A 14,785-nucleotide genomic window follows, 5' to 3' on the forward strand; every position below is an offset into this window, starting at 1 on the left:
GCAGAGGCGCAGAGCAAGAATCTGAGCAAGTGTAAATGAAAATGACTGATGAGTATGGGGAACAGGTGAGTGTGTGGGTGGGGAAGGTCAGAGGGGAGTGGCTGGATCTGGACTGACAGGACACTGAGACAGGTGGGGAAGTCTGAGGGCCTCTGGTGGATGGATGAAGAAATGCAGAAGGTTGAAGAGGAAGACTGAGGACATTTATATACGATGCTTGTGGTCCTTCTGCTGAGATTTTATCCTTCCACAAGGGGGTGCCACAGGGCTCAGTGTTGGGTCCTCCTTATTTTACATTGTGCATAAATAATCTCAAATAAAACTAATTTTAAGCTGTGGAACAATGAGAAAAGAGTGTCTCACATGTTTTGCTTTCATCATTTTTTCTTTTAGTTCATCTTTCTTTGAATGTTAATAAAATGTTTCTGTGACTTACAAACAACTGTGCTGCTTTTTTGGGGCCATGACTCAAGATAGAGATGTGAGACATGATGCGTGTGTGTGTTTTTCTGAAAACATGTAACCACAGAGACGGTATAGAGAGGATGTAGTTATTCTGCTCTTATGTACAGAGATCACGTGGTGTTCAAGGCTCACTCACTTTTAGAGCGTTAAGGCCAATACAACCACATGTTACTTATTAATAACCATCATTATGATGCTTCTTTATAAGGTCTGACAGTCAGTCAGCATCAGGACAGGATGGCGCTCACAGGTTTCCTCCTCGCTCTCTGTGAGTAACTTTACTTTTAGTGCACTTCTAAGTAATTTTTTTGTAATGCAGAAACTCTAGGGTAGAGTTTAACCTGTTAGCAAGCTTACTTGTCTACAAACATGATAGTCTGATATTACCGTCTCACTGTAGGCCATGTTAACGACATTCCCCTCGATGTTCTTCCCCTGTAATGCTTACCTCATGTACGTACCTATGAGAACCCTATCAACTAAGAACCCGGTTTAAAAGCAACAGCCGTTTTTCATCATTGTGAAACTGGATGCATTAACTTTTAACCTTTAAATTCCAATAATTTATCCGTAACAATGATGTATTAAGAGGATAATTAATGTACTGAATGATGGATTGTGATATGAGGTACTTCAATGGATCATCTGCAGCATATGAGGACCTCTAAGGGGTAAACATCTCTTCAAGATTTTTTGCTCTAAGTGTGAAAATTCAGGCATGACTTTCATCCTATTTCGTAAATATTACATTTTTAATGCTTAAAAACTTAAAAAACATTACATATGTTACAATACAGGAACAATTAGCATGACCCTTGAATCTGCACCTACTGAAAAATGTCCTTTTATGGTACAAAGTTCCTTAAGCATTGCAAAAAAACTTTAAAAGACCGTACCGACTACAACAACAACAACTTTGATTCAGATGAAAGTGTTTGGTGTCTTTTCGAGATAAATTCAGCTTTAAGAGGTGAAGCTGAGTAGTTTGTTGTTTGTCCTCTCTGCAGCCACCCTCTCAGTCTCACCAAACAGACCTCAGATCTTTAAGTACGAGACTTTCACTCTGAGCTGTGAAATGTCGTCAGTATGGAGAGTGAAGGCCAAAACAGTCCGAGGGGTCTCAGAGTGTGGACGTGACTGGGGCAAACTGGAGGCTTCCACCTGTGTCATCAAGGAAGCCTACCACTGGAACAGTGGAGAGTACTGGTGTGAGTCCACTTCAGGAGAGAGAAGTCCAGCTGCCAACATCACCGTCACTGGTTAGTTCATCACAGGAGGCAGATGGACTAGCATTTGTGTGTGGGGCCCATGTGAGTAGTGGTTGGGCTCTATATGGGATTGTCCACTGGTTCCATGTTGGCCCAGTGCCATATACCCACATGGGTGGGTTTACCCAAGTGGGCCGCACATGGGTTATACTAAGGCTATCTGGGTACCAAGTGGGTATGGATCCAAAATGGGCATCTCATCCGGAGCCCATTTGGATTAAACCACCCATGTGGGTATGTGGCACAGGGCCAACATGGAACATATGGACAATCCAGTATAGGGCTCATTTTTCAGCCCATCTACTATCCACTTGGGCCCCCCATACAAATGTCAAGTGCCTGCAAACAGAGACCCAGCTAATGAAACATTTAGTAAAATTCTTAAACTGTGTAAAGGCTACAGCTTGTGGGTTCAAGCACTAAACAGGACATAATTACTTGCTGGTTCTCTTTCATTTTACAGTTAGCCTACGTTTTTGATTAATGACCGCAATAACAAACACATATTTCCTGTGATTGCTTCACAACAAAAGCCACCCCATGTTTTGCCAGTTGAATGCTTTCGATGTGAGGCAGCAGCAGCAGCAGTAGGAAATGTTGGGTTAGCATTAGCAGTAACTTAATCCTGCTCTGACATGGCTGCAAAGTGAGCAGTGAAGCAGATATCAGTGAGATGAAATCACAAACAGTATCGCTGGATGACACGCTGCATCATTTTCCTGAATGCCTTGTGCATGTTAAGGCACTTTGAGGTAATAACAGATGTTTTTAAAAGTAGACCATAAATGGTTGATCAAAAAAGGGGCTTGACTTCATGAGAATCTTATGAATTATTACTTTAAAGGCCCAGTGTGAAAGATTTAAGGGGATTTAGTGGAATCTAGTGGTGAGGACTGCAAATTGCAACCAGTCTGAAATTCTCCTGGTTAGGATTACTTTAGGGTTTATCGTTCAGGAGGTTTTTACCAGAAGCGGAATTATCCACAGAGGTCTCTTCCTCGGATTTCTGTGGAGACTTTTTTCTTAATAAGCTGAAATTCTTCTGCATTTCAAAGACAGTAATGTGGCCCTGGAGAGTCCTGTGTTTCCTGTGACGGAGGGACAATCTGTGACTCTGCGCTGCAGGACCCAAAGCAACTCCTCAGACCAGCAAGCCAGCATCTTTCGAAAGAACAGATCTGTTGTTGGTGCAGCGATCACAGGGCAGATGACCATCCCTGCAGTGTCCAAGTCTGATGAGGGCCTCTACATGTGCATGATCCCTGATGTCGGGGAGTCAGCAGAGAGCTGGCTCTTTGTCAGAGGTGAGCTGAAGCCAGAAATATGGGGAAATATTACTGTGTGTTAATGTCAGCTTAATTTATGCTTTGTCTACATTTTCCAATGTGCACATTTTGCAACTCATAATGCATGTAGACCTAACAGCAGTGAAAGGAAATGTTCACAACGTATAAAGCCTGTCTGAAAACGTCTCTACTTTGTCACTGTTCTGGTGAGACTGCTGCACACTGTGTTATTTATACGAGACAGAAACAACTTGTGGTTTCACACAGAAGGAGCCACAGAGACAGAAAGGTCACGTCCACTGTCTGACGGCTTTACTGGAAATGTGACAGAAGGTGAGCGCAGGAAACACTGAGGTGAAACTAACCTGTTGAACATTATATACAGCTCATAAACATGTCCCCTTAAAGAGACACAGATGGTCCACATCCTGTCTCATGTGGCAGATACAGTATTTATGAATATTGTAGAAGAGGAGTTACACATGTTTCATGAGCTGATGTATAAAACTGATGCTGAGTTTTACCTCCAGCAGGTCCTGGTGCTCCTGCAGCTCCCCTCCTGTCCGTCTCCAGACTGATGTGTCATGTAGTGGTGGGAGTTCCGTACCTGCTGTCCACCATCCTACTGGGACTCATATGCAGAGACAGAGCAAGAGGTGAGTCACATCTTTCTCTGTGACTGTCCTGATGGAGGTAAACTGGGATGCAGGGGATGTTAACTGGAAGATGGGGGAAAATATATTTTTTACCTAGAATATGTGTTTATTTGTCACTTTCAGCTTCTTTTTTTATTTAACACACTGAGTATATTATATTATATGGTATATTATTTTTACAGATGTAGCCCTTTTTTGTTTAACTCCATCAGGACTTGTTTACTTATCTGCAGGAAAGACACTTGCCGTCACCACGGAGATGCCACAGCGTAGTGCAAGAGGACAGGGACTGGATAATGACTATGTTGATGCCACCACTGAGCATGACCTCTGAGCTCTGCAGAGACTGTGTGTTACAGTAAAGCTGCACTTATTTTTACAATGAAGGGATTTAAAGGAACAGTGTGTAAGATTTAGTGGCATCTAGTGGTGAGGATTGTACACTGCAGCCAGCTGAAACGTCTCCTGGTTAGAATTCCTTCAGTGTTCATCGTTCAGGAGGTTTGTACCAGGACTTGAATCATCCACAGAGGTCTCTTCCTCTCCAAAACAAACGGACCAGGCGATTGAAACCAGTAGAAACACTGAATAAAGTAGTTTCACATTAAAAAAATCTATGTTTTAACGACACTCTCGGTGCAGATGGGCTTCTAACTATGCAGGCTGATGCAAAAACGCGACAAGGGGAATGACCATATCTAAAGTCAGTGTTGGGCTTCTACTTGGCGGTGCAACATGGTGACCTCTGTAGATTCTTATTTTCAGGTGATTATACACCAAAGAAAACTACTTATTATATTATATTCCAATTCAGCCAATATATCCCCCTAAATCCTACACACTGGGCCTTTAACTACACTGCAGGAGGATTGTTAATTGTAATATTTTTAATTGTTGTATGATTAAGAATTATCCTTGGATTTGCAGTGTTTGAACACAAGGATATTTTGTCAGAAAGTAAACTTGTAGCTTTCTTTTAGCATGTGCATTCGAATTTGTTTTAAGCAGTTATTATGGGCTTAATACTGCTTAAAAATCAAAAAATGAGGAGGGTTAGCTTATCACCCTTGAGTGATAGGATCAGTGATGATGATGATGACTGTGCTGGTGGGTGGCGCCATGTTAATTGTTTGCCTGTGCCAATAAAGCATTGATGAAAATTTTCTTTTATGTTGATTTCAGGATGATAAATGAAGTTGTAATGCACTTAGTTGTTTTAGCCAGCATTTTCTATAATCTGAGATCAAGAACTTATAATTTTTTTTACACTGTTTGGCCAGCTGTCAGAGTCTGATTGAATTTAGCATGATGACCAGCTTAATTATTTCCCGGATCTTTGGTGTCAGCCTGGTCTTACTCCCAGAGCATCAAAATACACCGCTGCAGCACCTGTTAGCTTCTGTGTGCGACACACCAGGCTTTCCGCTAATCTCAATGTAAACCCAAACAAATAACATCAGTTGCAACATTTGTGCTACTCAAAGCTGGGTGTATTTTCAGCAAAACGCCGCTGCCTTTCCGGCACTCAAAGCCAGAAATGCTGTTGCCTTTCTCCTCAAAGCCTGTAGTTTTTTATGCACTCACTGCAACCCTGTGGGATACATTTGTGGCACTCAAAGCTGGGTGTTGTTTTAGCAACACGCTGCTGCTGCTCTGCTGCCGCTTTTCTAACCACATTCACAACACTTGAAGCCGGGTTCTTTTTCAGTGACACGCTGCAGCCCTTCCGGCTTAGTCTGTGGCGCTCCCGAGAAGGCCATGCTGCTGCCTTTAAAAGCAGGTGTTGTTTTAGCAACACGCCATGCCGTCACTTTTCTGGCCACGTTTGTGGTACTCAAAGCCGGGTGTTTTTGGCAACATCCTCAAACTTTTCCCCACTGCAAAGTAATTTAGTTGCCTAAACCCGAATCACTGACCCCTTCTGAGTCATGATACAACCCAAAAGGTTGCCTCTGGCATCATTTCAGTAACACCCAGGGCTTCTGCCCAAGCTGCAAAATATGACAAGTAGGAATTAGATCATGTTGTAAATGTATGTAGAAATGCAGGGAAATGCAGGAGATTCAAATGGCAATTTTTAGAAAAAAAAAATTAACTTTCTTTTTTGTGAATTTGAGGGGATGAATTACAAAACCATGTATGGATTTACAAATTAAGTTTTCTTTGGCTACCATGTGACCCCAGAGGGCCTCCGTAGATAAGAGTAAATATTGGCAAGTTAGTGTATCTTAGTCTGAAATGATGGAGCATGAGCTAAGAATTTACCCCCACACTGACTTTGTCTCTCTTTAGTTTCCCTTTCTGTCTTGTGGTTTCTGATTTTTGTTCCTATAACAGAACGCGTCACTTGATGTGGTCAGACTGAACACTAAACTAGAGAGTGCTGAAGTTCAACAGGAAGTTTAACAGGTGAAAAACAGCATAAAGAAACCTCCCCTCCCCAGAGTGAAGCTCATAACTGTCTCAAGTGTCAGTGCATATACTGGCTGATAACTTTTGTTCACTGATTCCTATTTTTGATTTTAGTTTATCTTGCTCCTGATCTTTAGATCTGCAGGATGGTTCAGCCGACGTCACCCAACATCAGAGCTTTGCTTTGCTGTCACACTGTGATCTTCCACCTCCTGATACTTCGCTCTGCAGGTAATATATCCTCACACAGCTATTATAGTTTACTGTTGCTTCTATTCTGTGTCAAATGTTATGCACGTGCTGTTAAAGTGATGCTCTGTGTTCAGACCCTGGGTCCTCTCTTTAACAGCTCAACAAACACACGTTACATTGTCTTATCAGCTTTATACAACATGACTTTGGTTAAATTTTAAAGTTCAGAGTTTTGCTATGAAAATAGAAAAAGATAAATAGAAGATAAAATAGGATAAAGAGAAAATACAAAAAAGTTTTCTATCAGAATTAGAAAAATATAAAATATAAAGTCCTACATTTAGACACAACTATACACTCAACACTGTTTACACTATATACACCTTTCACTTATGCACATATGGAGAAAGAATATGTACATATGAATAAATGTATGGGTATATATTGACAGCTGCACAAGATAATTGCACATTGGATGTAATGCACACATGATGTGTCATATTAAAAATGAAAAACAATAAAAAGAATAAATTAAATTAAAAGAATATTTAAACATATAATGATAAAATTACAAAACACAAATAAATACAAAAATACAGAACATTTACCCAAACAACAAAACCATAAAACAAACGCTACAAATCACCTCAGACATTATGAAAGGTGGAAGCAGTGCAACAGTTTAATCATTCCTATTACGTTCAGTGTTCGACCTGCAGGTGCACGAGGCCACTTCCAGTCGTACTCTGATTTAATAGGTATCACAGACAAACAATAGAGTTCCTCAACCTGCTCAGCTGAGCCTGTCGGACTCTAAATCTTCTGTGTAAAGAAAAAAACTTGACTTTGAACCACAACCTTTGAGCAGATGCGTAGAAGCCGAGCCAGTCTAGCTTTGAGCTAAACAGAGACAGCTGCAGCATGCACTGATTCTGTCCTGCATAACTCTCCGTACTAGAGAAACAAAACAGGATCTAAAGCACAAGGGTTAAGTTGCAAGCTCTCCCTGCCACCAGTGAAAAGACTTCACACTACACAAATTATTCTTGTAACAGGAATCAGATGTTTCCATCACAGGTCAGTCTACAGCGGTAAATCACCCAATAGTGGCGACAGCAGGTGATGACATCACTTTGCCATGCCTCCTGCAACCTGCCATGGATGCTGTCTCCATGACTCTGGAGTGGTCAAGACCTGACCTGAACCCCAAGTTTGTCCATGTGCAGCGTGATGGCAAGCATGTGCCCGCTGAGCAAAACCCAGCCTACACAGGAAGAACATCAGTGTCCACTGAGAATCTGAAGCACGGAGACCTGTCACTGAAACTCTCCACGGTGGAGCTGTCTGATAGCGGCACGTACAGATGCTACGTTCCAGAAGTGAACAAAACATCAGTCATCGGTCTTTCTGTTGGTGAGTAGATCTGTCACAATGTGCATATCAGCAGCACCTTAGATTTGTTAAGGTAAACTGAAGAATCACATTCATTAGTGCAGTTTTAAAGAGGTGTATGTTTTGCAGCAGCGTGACAAACATGAAAAAGGTGCATCAGTTCCAGTGTAGTCAGATATATAGTTACTGGATTTGTACGATCATTTTGGCCTATGTGTGATATGCAATCAAAAATGCCAGAAAGTGCCACATTATACAATTATTTGACCTTTTCACTGTAAAGCCCCTGAAAAAGGCTTGTGATTTGTGATATTGGGCTTTATAATTAAAACTGAATTGAACTGAACTGAATTTTGTGTCACTTAAAATTAGTAGTTGGTTTTAGTCTCATTTTAATTAATTTCCTGACATGATCAGGATTACTATCCTGATCATGTCAGGAAATTAATGAGGATTCTGCCTCGTTTTCTTGTGTGTAGTGATGGCCAAATGAGGCCTCATGAGCCATTGTCTTCATTTTCTGAAGCCACTAGATGGTGCTGTGTGTTCAACAAAGGTTTGAAAGCACATTTCACTGCCATACCTTCAGCCTTTATCTTTAACCCAAGAGCGCGTCAGGTGGAGTGAGAAAAAAAAAATGGTTCATGAGGCTTCATTTGGCTGTCACTACTTGTGCGATCTCTTTCCTGCCAATCATGCTTAGCGTAAGCTATGATGAACATGGCTCGTGAGCACGGCTGTCGTTCTGGAGCTTGAACTTTCTGTGTTCAATCAAGTGGTTTTGAAGGGACCAGTAGGTTCAGTTATTTATTTAATTAGCAGCCTGTTAAGAACCCAATTATGTTTCAAACAAACACACACAAAAAATCTTGTAGTGGTGGATTACTACTCTAAATGCACCCATAAGTCATTAGCAAAAACAAAAACAGAACAAAAAAAAAGAATATTCTGTGATCATAATTAATAGGATGTATTAGCTGATTGTATCATTAGAAAGTCATATCAGAACAGTATTTCCCCTGTTCATTTTCCACTGAGACTCAGATCTCTCGTCAATGACTGCACATTGACTTCAAACTCCAAAACAAATACATAAATACATACACTGTTTTATGTCTTTATCATTTCAGATGACATCCCTGGGACTCCTGTATATGGGATCGTTGTCTGGGTTATGGTCATGATTTTTGCCCTCATCATTCTCTGTGTGACCAAAGGCCAAATATGTATTTTAATCTGAAAAATAAATAAGTGTTATTATGTATCGCTGTTCACTGGAATCATGTTGTGATGATATGATTGTATTATGTTTTTATTGTGTAAAATTATTTCGCTCAAACTAATGCGTTACAGAAAAAGCTGACAAAAAGAGCGGCAAAGTTTTTTGTGCTGTATTACGTGTTGATTTTAAGGTCGGTGAAGATGATGATGATGTTGACGGTGTTGTTCTTGCCATGTAAATTGTTTGCTTGTGCAGAAGAAGCATTGGTGACATTTTTATTTTCTTACTTTCTTTTGATTCCATTACATAAAGTTGTAATGCACTTACAAAAGTTGTTTTAGCCTGCATTTACCATAACACCAACCTGTTCTCATTCCAAAGTCCTCAAGCTTGGTCGACGATTTCAATTAATAACGCAGCTGGTCGGCATCAGTTTGAAACACTGCTGGAAACAATGAAACTTAATGGGCTGGAAAGTCCCCATAGAGTGGGCGGGTGGGAGGGGAGGTGGATGGATCAAACAAACACCAGACTTTCACTCAGGAGACTGATGTCCACTTCCTGTATGAATGTTGATGTTGTATGCCTCTAACGAGCAGACGCACCCAGGACACCCTGTCCTTCTGTTCTCCTGTTTGAGTCCTTCAGTCTGATACGACGGAGCAACCATCTCTGAACACCTCCACCTTTAGATTTCCATTGTTTTTTTCCAATGCAGTACTTTCCCCTTAAATGTAAATGTCATAAAGTCCCCACAAATATAAATACTGTGGTAAGGCGCAAAAATCTCTGGGGTGTTGAGACAGTATGTGCACCATTACTGTGGTTTTCTGCGGCTTAACCTGAATGTCTCATCATGTGGTTGGAACCAACACGAGAATTCTATCGGAGTTCAACAGGAAGTCCAAAGACTGAGAGACACCATAAAGGAGGCCACGATCTTTCACTTGCCGTGTGACAGTTGACGTGTAACTGTCTTTAGGGTCGGTATATTGGACATTAGCTGGTGACTGTTTTAGTTGTTCTCTAGTTATTTAATTTATAATTGATCAGACAGATTTTTGATTTTCTATTTTTATTTCTAATCTCCAGATCCAAAGGATGGTTTACCGGACATCTCTGACATTCGGAGCTTTGCTTTTCTGTCCAACAGTGATGCTCTTTCTTCTGATATTTTCTTCAAAAGGTAATATATCCTGACACAATATCCAAGGCTATTACAATTTTCAGTTGTTTCTATTTTATTTGTGTGTCATTTCCATTTATTGCTGCTTCCTCCTCCAATAGTTGAGCAAGTGTTGCTGCAGTGGTTAAGTGGTTTTCTTGAACTCTATGAGGTTTTTGTTTGGACCCTGGGTCCTCTTTTTAACAAAAAACATATCTGACTTTTATTTAATTTTATGAATTTTAACTCATGTTTCAGACATCTGCTGGAGAAAATGATTTCATTACGTATTTACTTACACTGATGATGGCATCCTGTACCATTCTCTCTCTGAATGAGGATATAAACCATGACATATTTATTCATGTAGCATAATACCAGTGCATTGTGGTATTTCCAGATTTTCACCTACATCAGGAGCTCAGTGTGTGTCAAAGGTCACACTTCTCTAGATATTAGGTTTTTAATTATACAAGTAATTAACTGTGTTGTGGATGTTGAAGCTTTTGCTCATTTGAGCTCCTTTATATACTGTTGGGTAGTTTAATCGACAGTAATGCGTCGTATTCTGTAAGATCATCATGTGTTTGTGGCGTGGCCGTCCTGTTAAAGCCACGTGTCAATAAGAAATGTCCCTGGTGTCAGTAAAACAGCCTGTTTACGGCTTTGTGGCGATACATTTTCCAGCTCATCCAGGAGGGTTTTTAGAGTTATTTCAATCAGGAGAGACTCATTCTGAGGGAAATACTATTATATCATATAGTCTTTTGCTTATTAGACCCCATTGTGGTATTATAGATTTAAGGAGGCTGGTGAGGCCGTAGTAGAATAGAGAATCCCCTGTGGAGTCTAGACTCTGGCAGTGCTTTTGATGAGCCTGTCCTGGGCTCTGGATATGATGACTGGAGCTGAATGGGGTGGAGGAGGGCGCCATGACTGAGGAGGATGTGACGCCTAAAATGACAGCAGAGAGAAGAACACAATCTAGATTGACAGTAGCTAAATGATTGGCTGATAGAGATCGTAGCAAACTGTGATTGGTTAACTGGAGGAGCAAACGCACATGATCAGCTGAATGGAGGAAGCGGGGGCCGTGAGATGGAAGGAGAACTGTGAATGAATGGAGCCTGACTGAACGTACTGAGCCTCATTTAGCTGAAGGGGAGACACGAGGCTGCAGATGAATGCAGTTTTTTCATGCACTGGTCTATTTTGAGATATTGGGCTATTTTGTGTCCATAATGTCTTATTTCAGACGAGTGGAAAGAAAAACTACGACATACATATTTGTTTTCAGTCAAAAAAGTTCAGAGTGCTCAGAAGGTTCATCTAATCATGTGACGAAGGTGCTCTTTGGTGGGAGACGAAGGTGCTCTTTGGCGTTTCGGCACAAAAGCCTTCATCAGGGTGTGAAGAAGGCTTTTGTGCCGAAACACGTGGGCTGTAACCCACTTTCATCATGTTTTAACCTTTTCTATATGAAACAGCCATTTTTTAAATAAAGGCTTTCTATACATTTAACGAAGAGTGCCTTGGATTTCCCCTTTTTTGATACATATTTGTTTATTTTACTGAAGACTACTGTTCTGGTAATTTATGCAAAAAGCACGTAGTTAATTAGATAATGCCTTATTTGTATGTGTAAACATAAAATTTCAAACAAATTGTAATACCAAAAAATAACTGTCCTAATATAAATAATCAACTGAGGAAGTTTCATGGTAATATCTATTCCAAGTTTGACCCTTTTCACCTGTAGTGTCTTAGTTTTGGTCTAAAAGTGTATGGAATTTTACAATACATATCTTGCCATGTTCAGATTTTATGTTCTAGAAATTTATGCAAGGACATTTATGCAGGAAAAAACATTTTGAAGTTTATCGCAAATATTCAACATCAACACATCTGGAGATACATGGTTTTCATTGGACAGGAAGGGTATAACTTTAGGATGTAGTGGAGAAGAGGTATAAAGTTTCATAAAATGTAAAACTCAAGTAAAGTACAAGTGCCTTAAATTTATGCTTTGAGACAGAGTCAATGTACTTAATTACATTTCACCACTGATAATTACCATTTTACTCATACAGCAGTGGGGTCCATGGCAAATGTCAGTATATACACAAACCTTAAATTGTATTAAGCCAACACATTCTCACTCCAACCTTGTTACATATGTTTGGTCATGAACTTTCCATGTTGAGACATGACGTCCAGGGTACCCTGGGTGTGTTGGTTGTTGATGTGACACCATGGACACCATGTCATCATCAGCCTGTTACATGCATTGTCTGTTTTTAAGCGTCGGTTTTCGATGACTTTGGCGTGAGACTAGGTTGGTTAAGCCTTTGGTTAAAAGACTGTTGACACAAAGGAATTCTGTTTCTATTACAGGTCAGTCTCAGGTTATTGCTCCATCTCATCCAACAGTGGGAAATAGCATCATTTTGCCAAAGGACCTGAACCCTGCCGTGTCTCCTGTCTTCCTGTCCCTGGAGTGGTCAGGACCTGACCTGACAGACATATCACTGAAACGCTCCAGAGTGGAACTCTCTGAAGACGGCTCCTACAGGAGCTATAATAACAGCAGTTCATCTCTCTTGCTGCTGGTAAGTAGATATACGATAATGTGTGCCTTTAAGTAAACGCTCTCTGTAAAGTAAATCTGTAGGATGGTCACATCAGTTAGTCAGCTGTGTGCTGTGCACCGACATTACAAACACTGATACAATACACAAGACTGCACACTGACTCCAAAACTCCAAATGCATTTATCAAATGTTGCTTTGTGTTTTATCGTTTCAGCTTGCATCCCGTGTGGCTCTCACGTTTATGTGATCGGTTTTGGTGGTTACTGTCGTCGTCTGACTGAATGCCAAGTAAACCTTTGCCCTTGTGGCGAAATGTTCGCCTAATGTCCACCTCAAGGCCACGGACTGTATTAAAGAAGTGGACGTAGCCTCCGATCTGAAAGGTGAAGCCAATGCTTGGGTGCCTTTAACCTACATCATTTCTGACAGCCAGCAGGGGGCGACTCCACTGGTTGCAAAAATAAACTGGATTGTTTCGAGGTCTTTAAGAAAATGACCCAACTTCTCGTTTGATTTATTACAATATACATTGTCCCAATGAGTTTGCTTTCTCAGTTACTAATTTCAAGTCTTCTTCAACACAGCATGATGTTCATTTTGTTAATCATGGTCCCATTTAGACACCATCTGTGACACCTGTGAATTTTCATCGTCAAACTAATTTTCCTACATTCTGGTGAATGTTTATGCACAAATGTTTGCATTTTCTGCAACAACTTATGGTGTTAACGTTCTTAACTTTGTCAAAAAAAGTCCTCTGCTACTTTTGTGTTTTTGTTGGGGTGTGGGGGGATGGATGCTCTAAATATTGAGTCCCCCCTGAAATCTATGTTGTGATGTATAAGATTGCATATATGTTACACAGTAGATTTCACACTACCTCCACCTTACAAATGTCTGTCAGTCACAACTACATGAATTCATTGTTTGAGTTGGTGTGCAGACTGGGGATAAAAATGTCACTCTCTAAAAATGGTTAAACTCTTACTGTGGGTGGAATTGCTTCATATCCTGTAAGACTAATCTAGCTTATTTTATTTTTCTCAGTCATGTATTTTAAAGTTGTTCTGATGCGTTTCCTTTATCTGATGTGAACCATTTTGTGTTGTGTGTGTGAAAGTTTTAATAAAACAGTGCTATAAATAAAGCTGCCTATCTTGTTCAATCTCTAATAGGTTTCACTTCTGAGAATCTTGTTTCCTGTTTGATGATGAGACAGTCAGATACAACCACGCTGCTTAACCTTTATCTCTGACTTATTTTTGAGGTTTCCGTAATTACAGTCAAAGTAGAGTACAGTCAAATAAAGAATAAGGAGCATAATGACTCACAGTGAACAATGGAAACTCAGTCAGCCTGATTCTGGTCCTAAATTTGCTGTCAGCTCTCTGCCTTTGCCATACTGTACATTAAGTCTCATTTTACATCCTGACACTCCCTCCTGTCAGAAGTATTAACTGCATCAGGATGAGAAAATTCAGTTTTGGGAAGTTACATGTTTGAACATGAGGAAAAGAAGGGAAGTCAGAGGAAATGAAAACTAGGAACAAGAGATAAAGAAACAAAGGACAGACAATGAAACATAATAAAACACAAAGAAAAGGGGAAGTGGCGATTTAAGGAAGTGCAGTTATTGGCACTTCAGCGTTGACTTTATTTTTCAGTCGGGAGGTTGCAGCTTGGATAATCCTCTGGGGAAACACATTGCCTTATGTTCAGAAATGGGAGCATGGCAGTATGCTGAATGCAAATTGCGGCAATGCCCTGTCAGTGATTCTGAGTTGCTTGGCTTTGCACTGTGGTAAGAAGTACAAAAACTGACATGTTATGAGTCTGATGGTGATTCTATATGTGTGTGTGCAAAGTGAGAATATTTCTACGCACATACTAGTGAATGTGTCTGCTGGAGGAAAAAGTATGATCTCTGACATCACTGTGCAAAATTCTTCAGTTTCTATAAGTCTGAAAGCTTGCATTAAGTTTAGTAATGGAAATACAGATTTTTTGGTTGATTTATCTTCCCACTCTTGTCAACTTGTGGATTTAATACTAAACTGAGATCTCCCCTCAATATAACTGTTGAGTTGCAAACTTCCTTTTTCTTTATATTATTACCGCTCCCACCTGCCATAAATT

At 40.3% G+C, this 14,785-nt stretch overlaps 1 protein-coding gene across 10 annotated transcripts; it reads left to right on the forward strand.

Moving 5' to 3' along the window:
- Positions 1-607: 607 nt before the first annotated feature.
- Positions 608-13,781, forward strand: LOC117245986 (low affinity immunoglobulin gamma Fc region receptor III-A-like). Of its 10 annotated transcripts, XM_078163978.1 has the most exons (11): positions 608-733; positions 1,473-1,724; positions 2,789-3,037; positions 3,287-3,352; positions 3,550-3,675; positions 6,225-6,318; positions 7,357-7,692; positions 8,802-9,876; positions 9,986-10,079; positions 12,453-12,667; positions 12,864-13,781. In XM_078163978.1, exons 1-7 carry the CDS (start codon positions 703-705, stop codon positions 7,400-7,402), a joined length of 864 nt encoding a protein of 287 aa, XP_078020104.1. In that variant the 5' UTR covers positions 608-702; the 3' UTR covers positions 7,403-7,692; positions 8,802-9,876; positions 9,986-10,079; positions 12,453-12,667; positions 12,864-13,781. The 10 variants fall into 10 exon arrangements, with proteins under 10 accessions (XP_078020104.1, XP_078020108.1, XP_078020103.1 ...); XM_078163982.1 differs by having other exon boundaries at positions 7,335-7,692; positions 8,802-10,079; XM_078163977.1 differs by having other exon boundaries at positions 8,802-10,079.
- Positions 13,782-14,785: the final 1,004 nt, after the last annotated feature.

Source organism: Epinephelus lanceolatus, chromosome 22 (assembly GCF_041903045.1).
Source record: "Epinephelus lanceolatus isolate andai-2023 chromosome 22, ASM4190304v1, whole genome shotgun sequence".
NCBI lineage: Eukaryota > Metazoa > Chordata > Actinopteri > Perciformes > Serranidae > Epinephelus > Epinephelus lanceolatus.

Bases quoted from the DNA above. Each gene is read 5' to 3' on its own strand.
- LOC117245986 (XM_078163977.1), top strand. From the start codon at position 703: ATGGCGCTCACAGGTTTCCTCCTCGCTCTCT. The intron at 3,038-3,286 runs GTGAGCTGAAGC...GGTTTCACACAG, and splicing joins GAGCTGGCTCTTTGTCAGAG to AAGGAGCCACAGAGACAGAA. The intron at 6,319-7,356 runs GTAATATATCCT...TTTCCATCACAG, and splicing joins CCTGATACTTCGCTCTGCAG to GTCAGTCTACAGCGGTAAAT.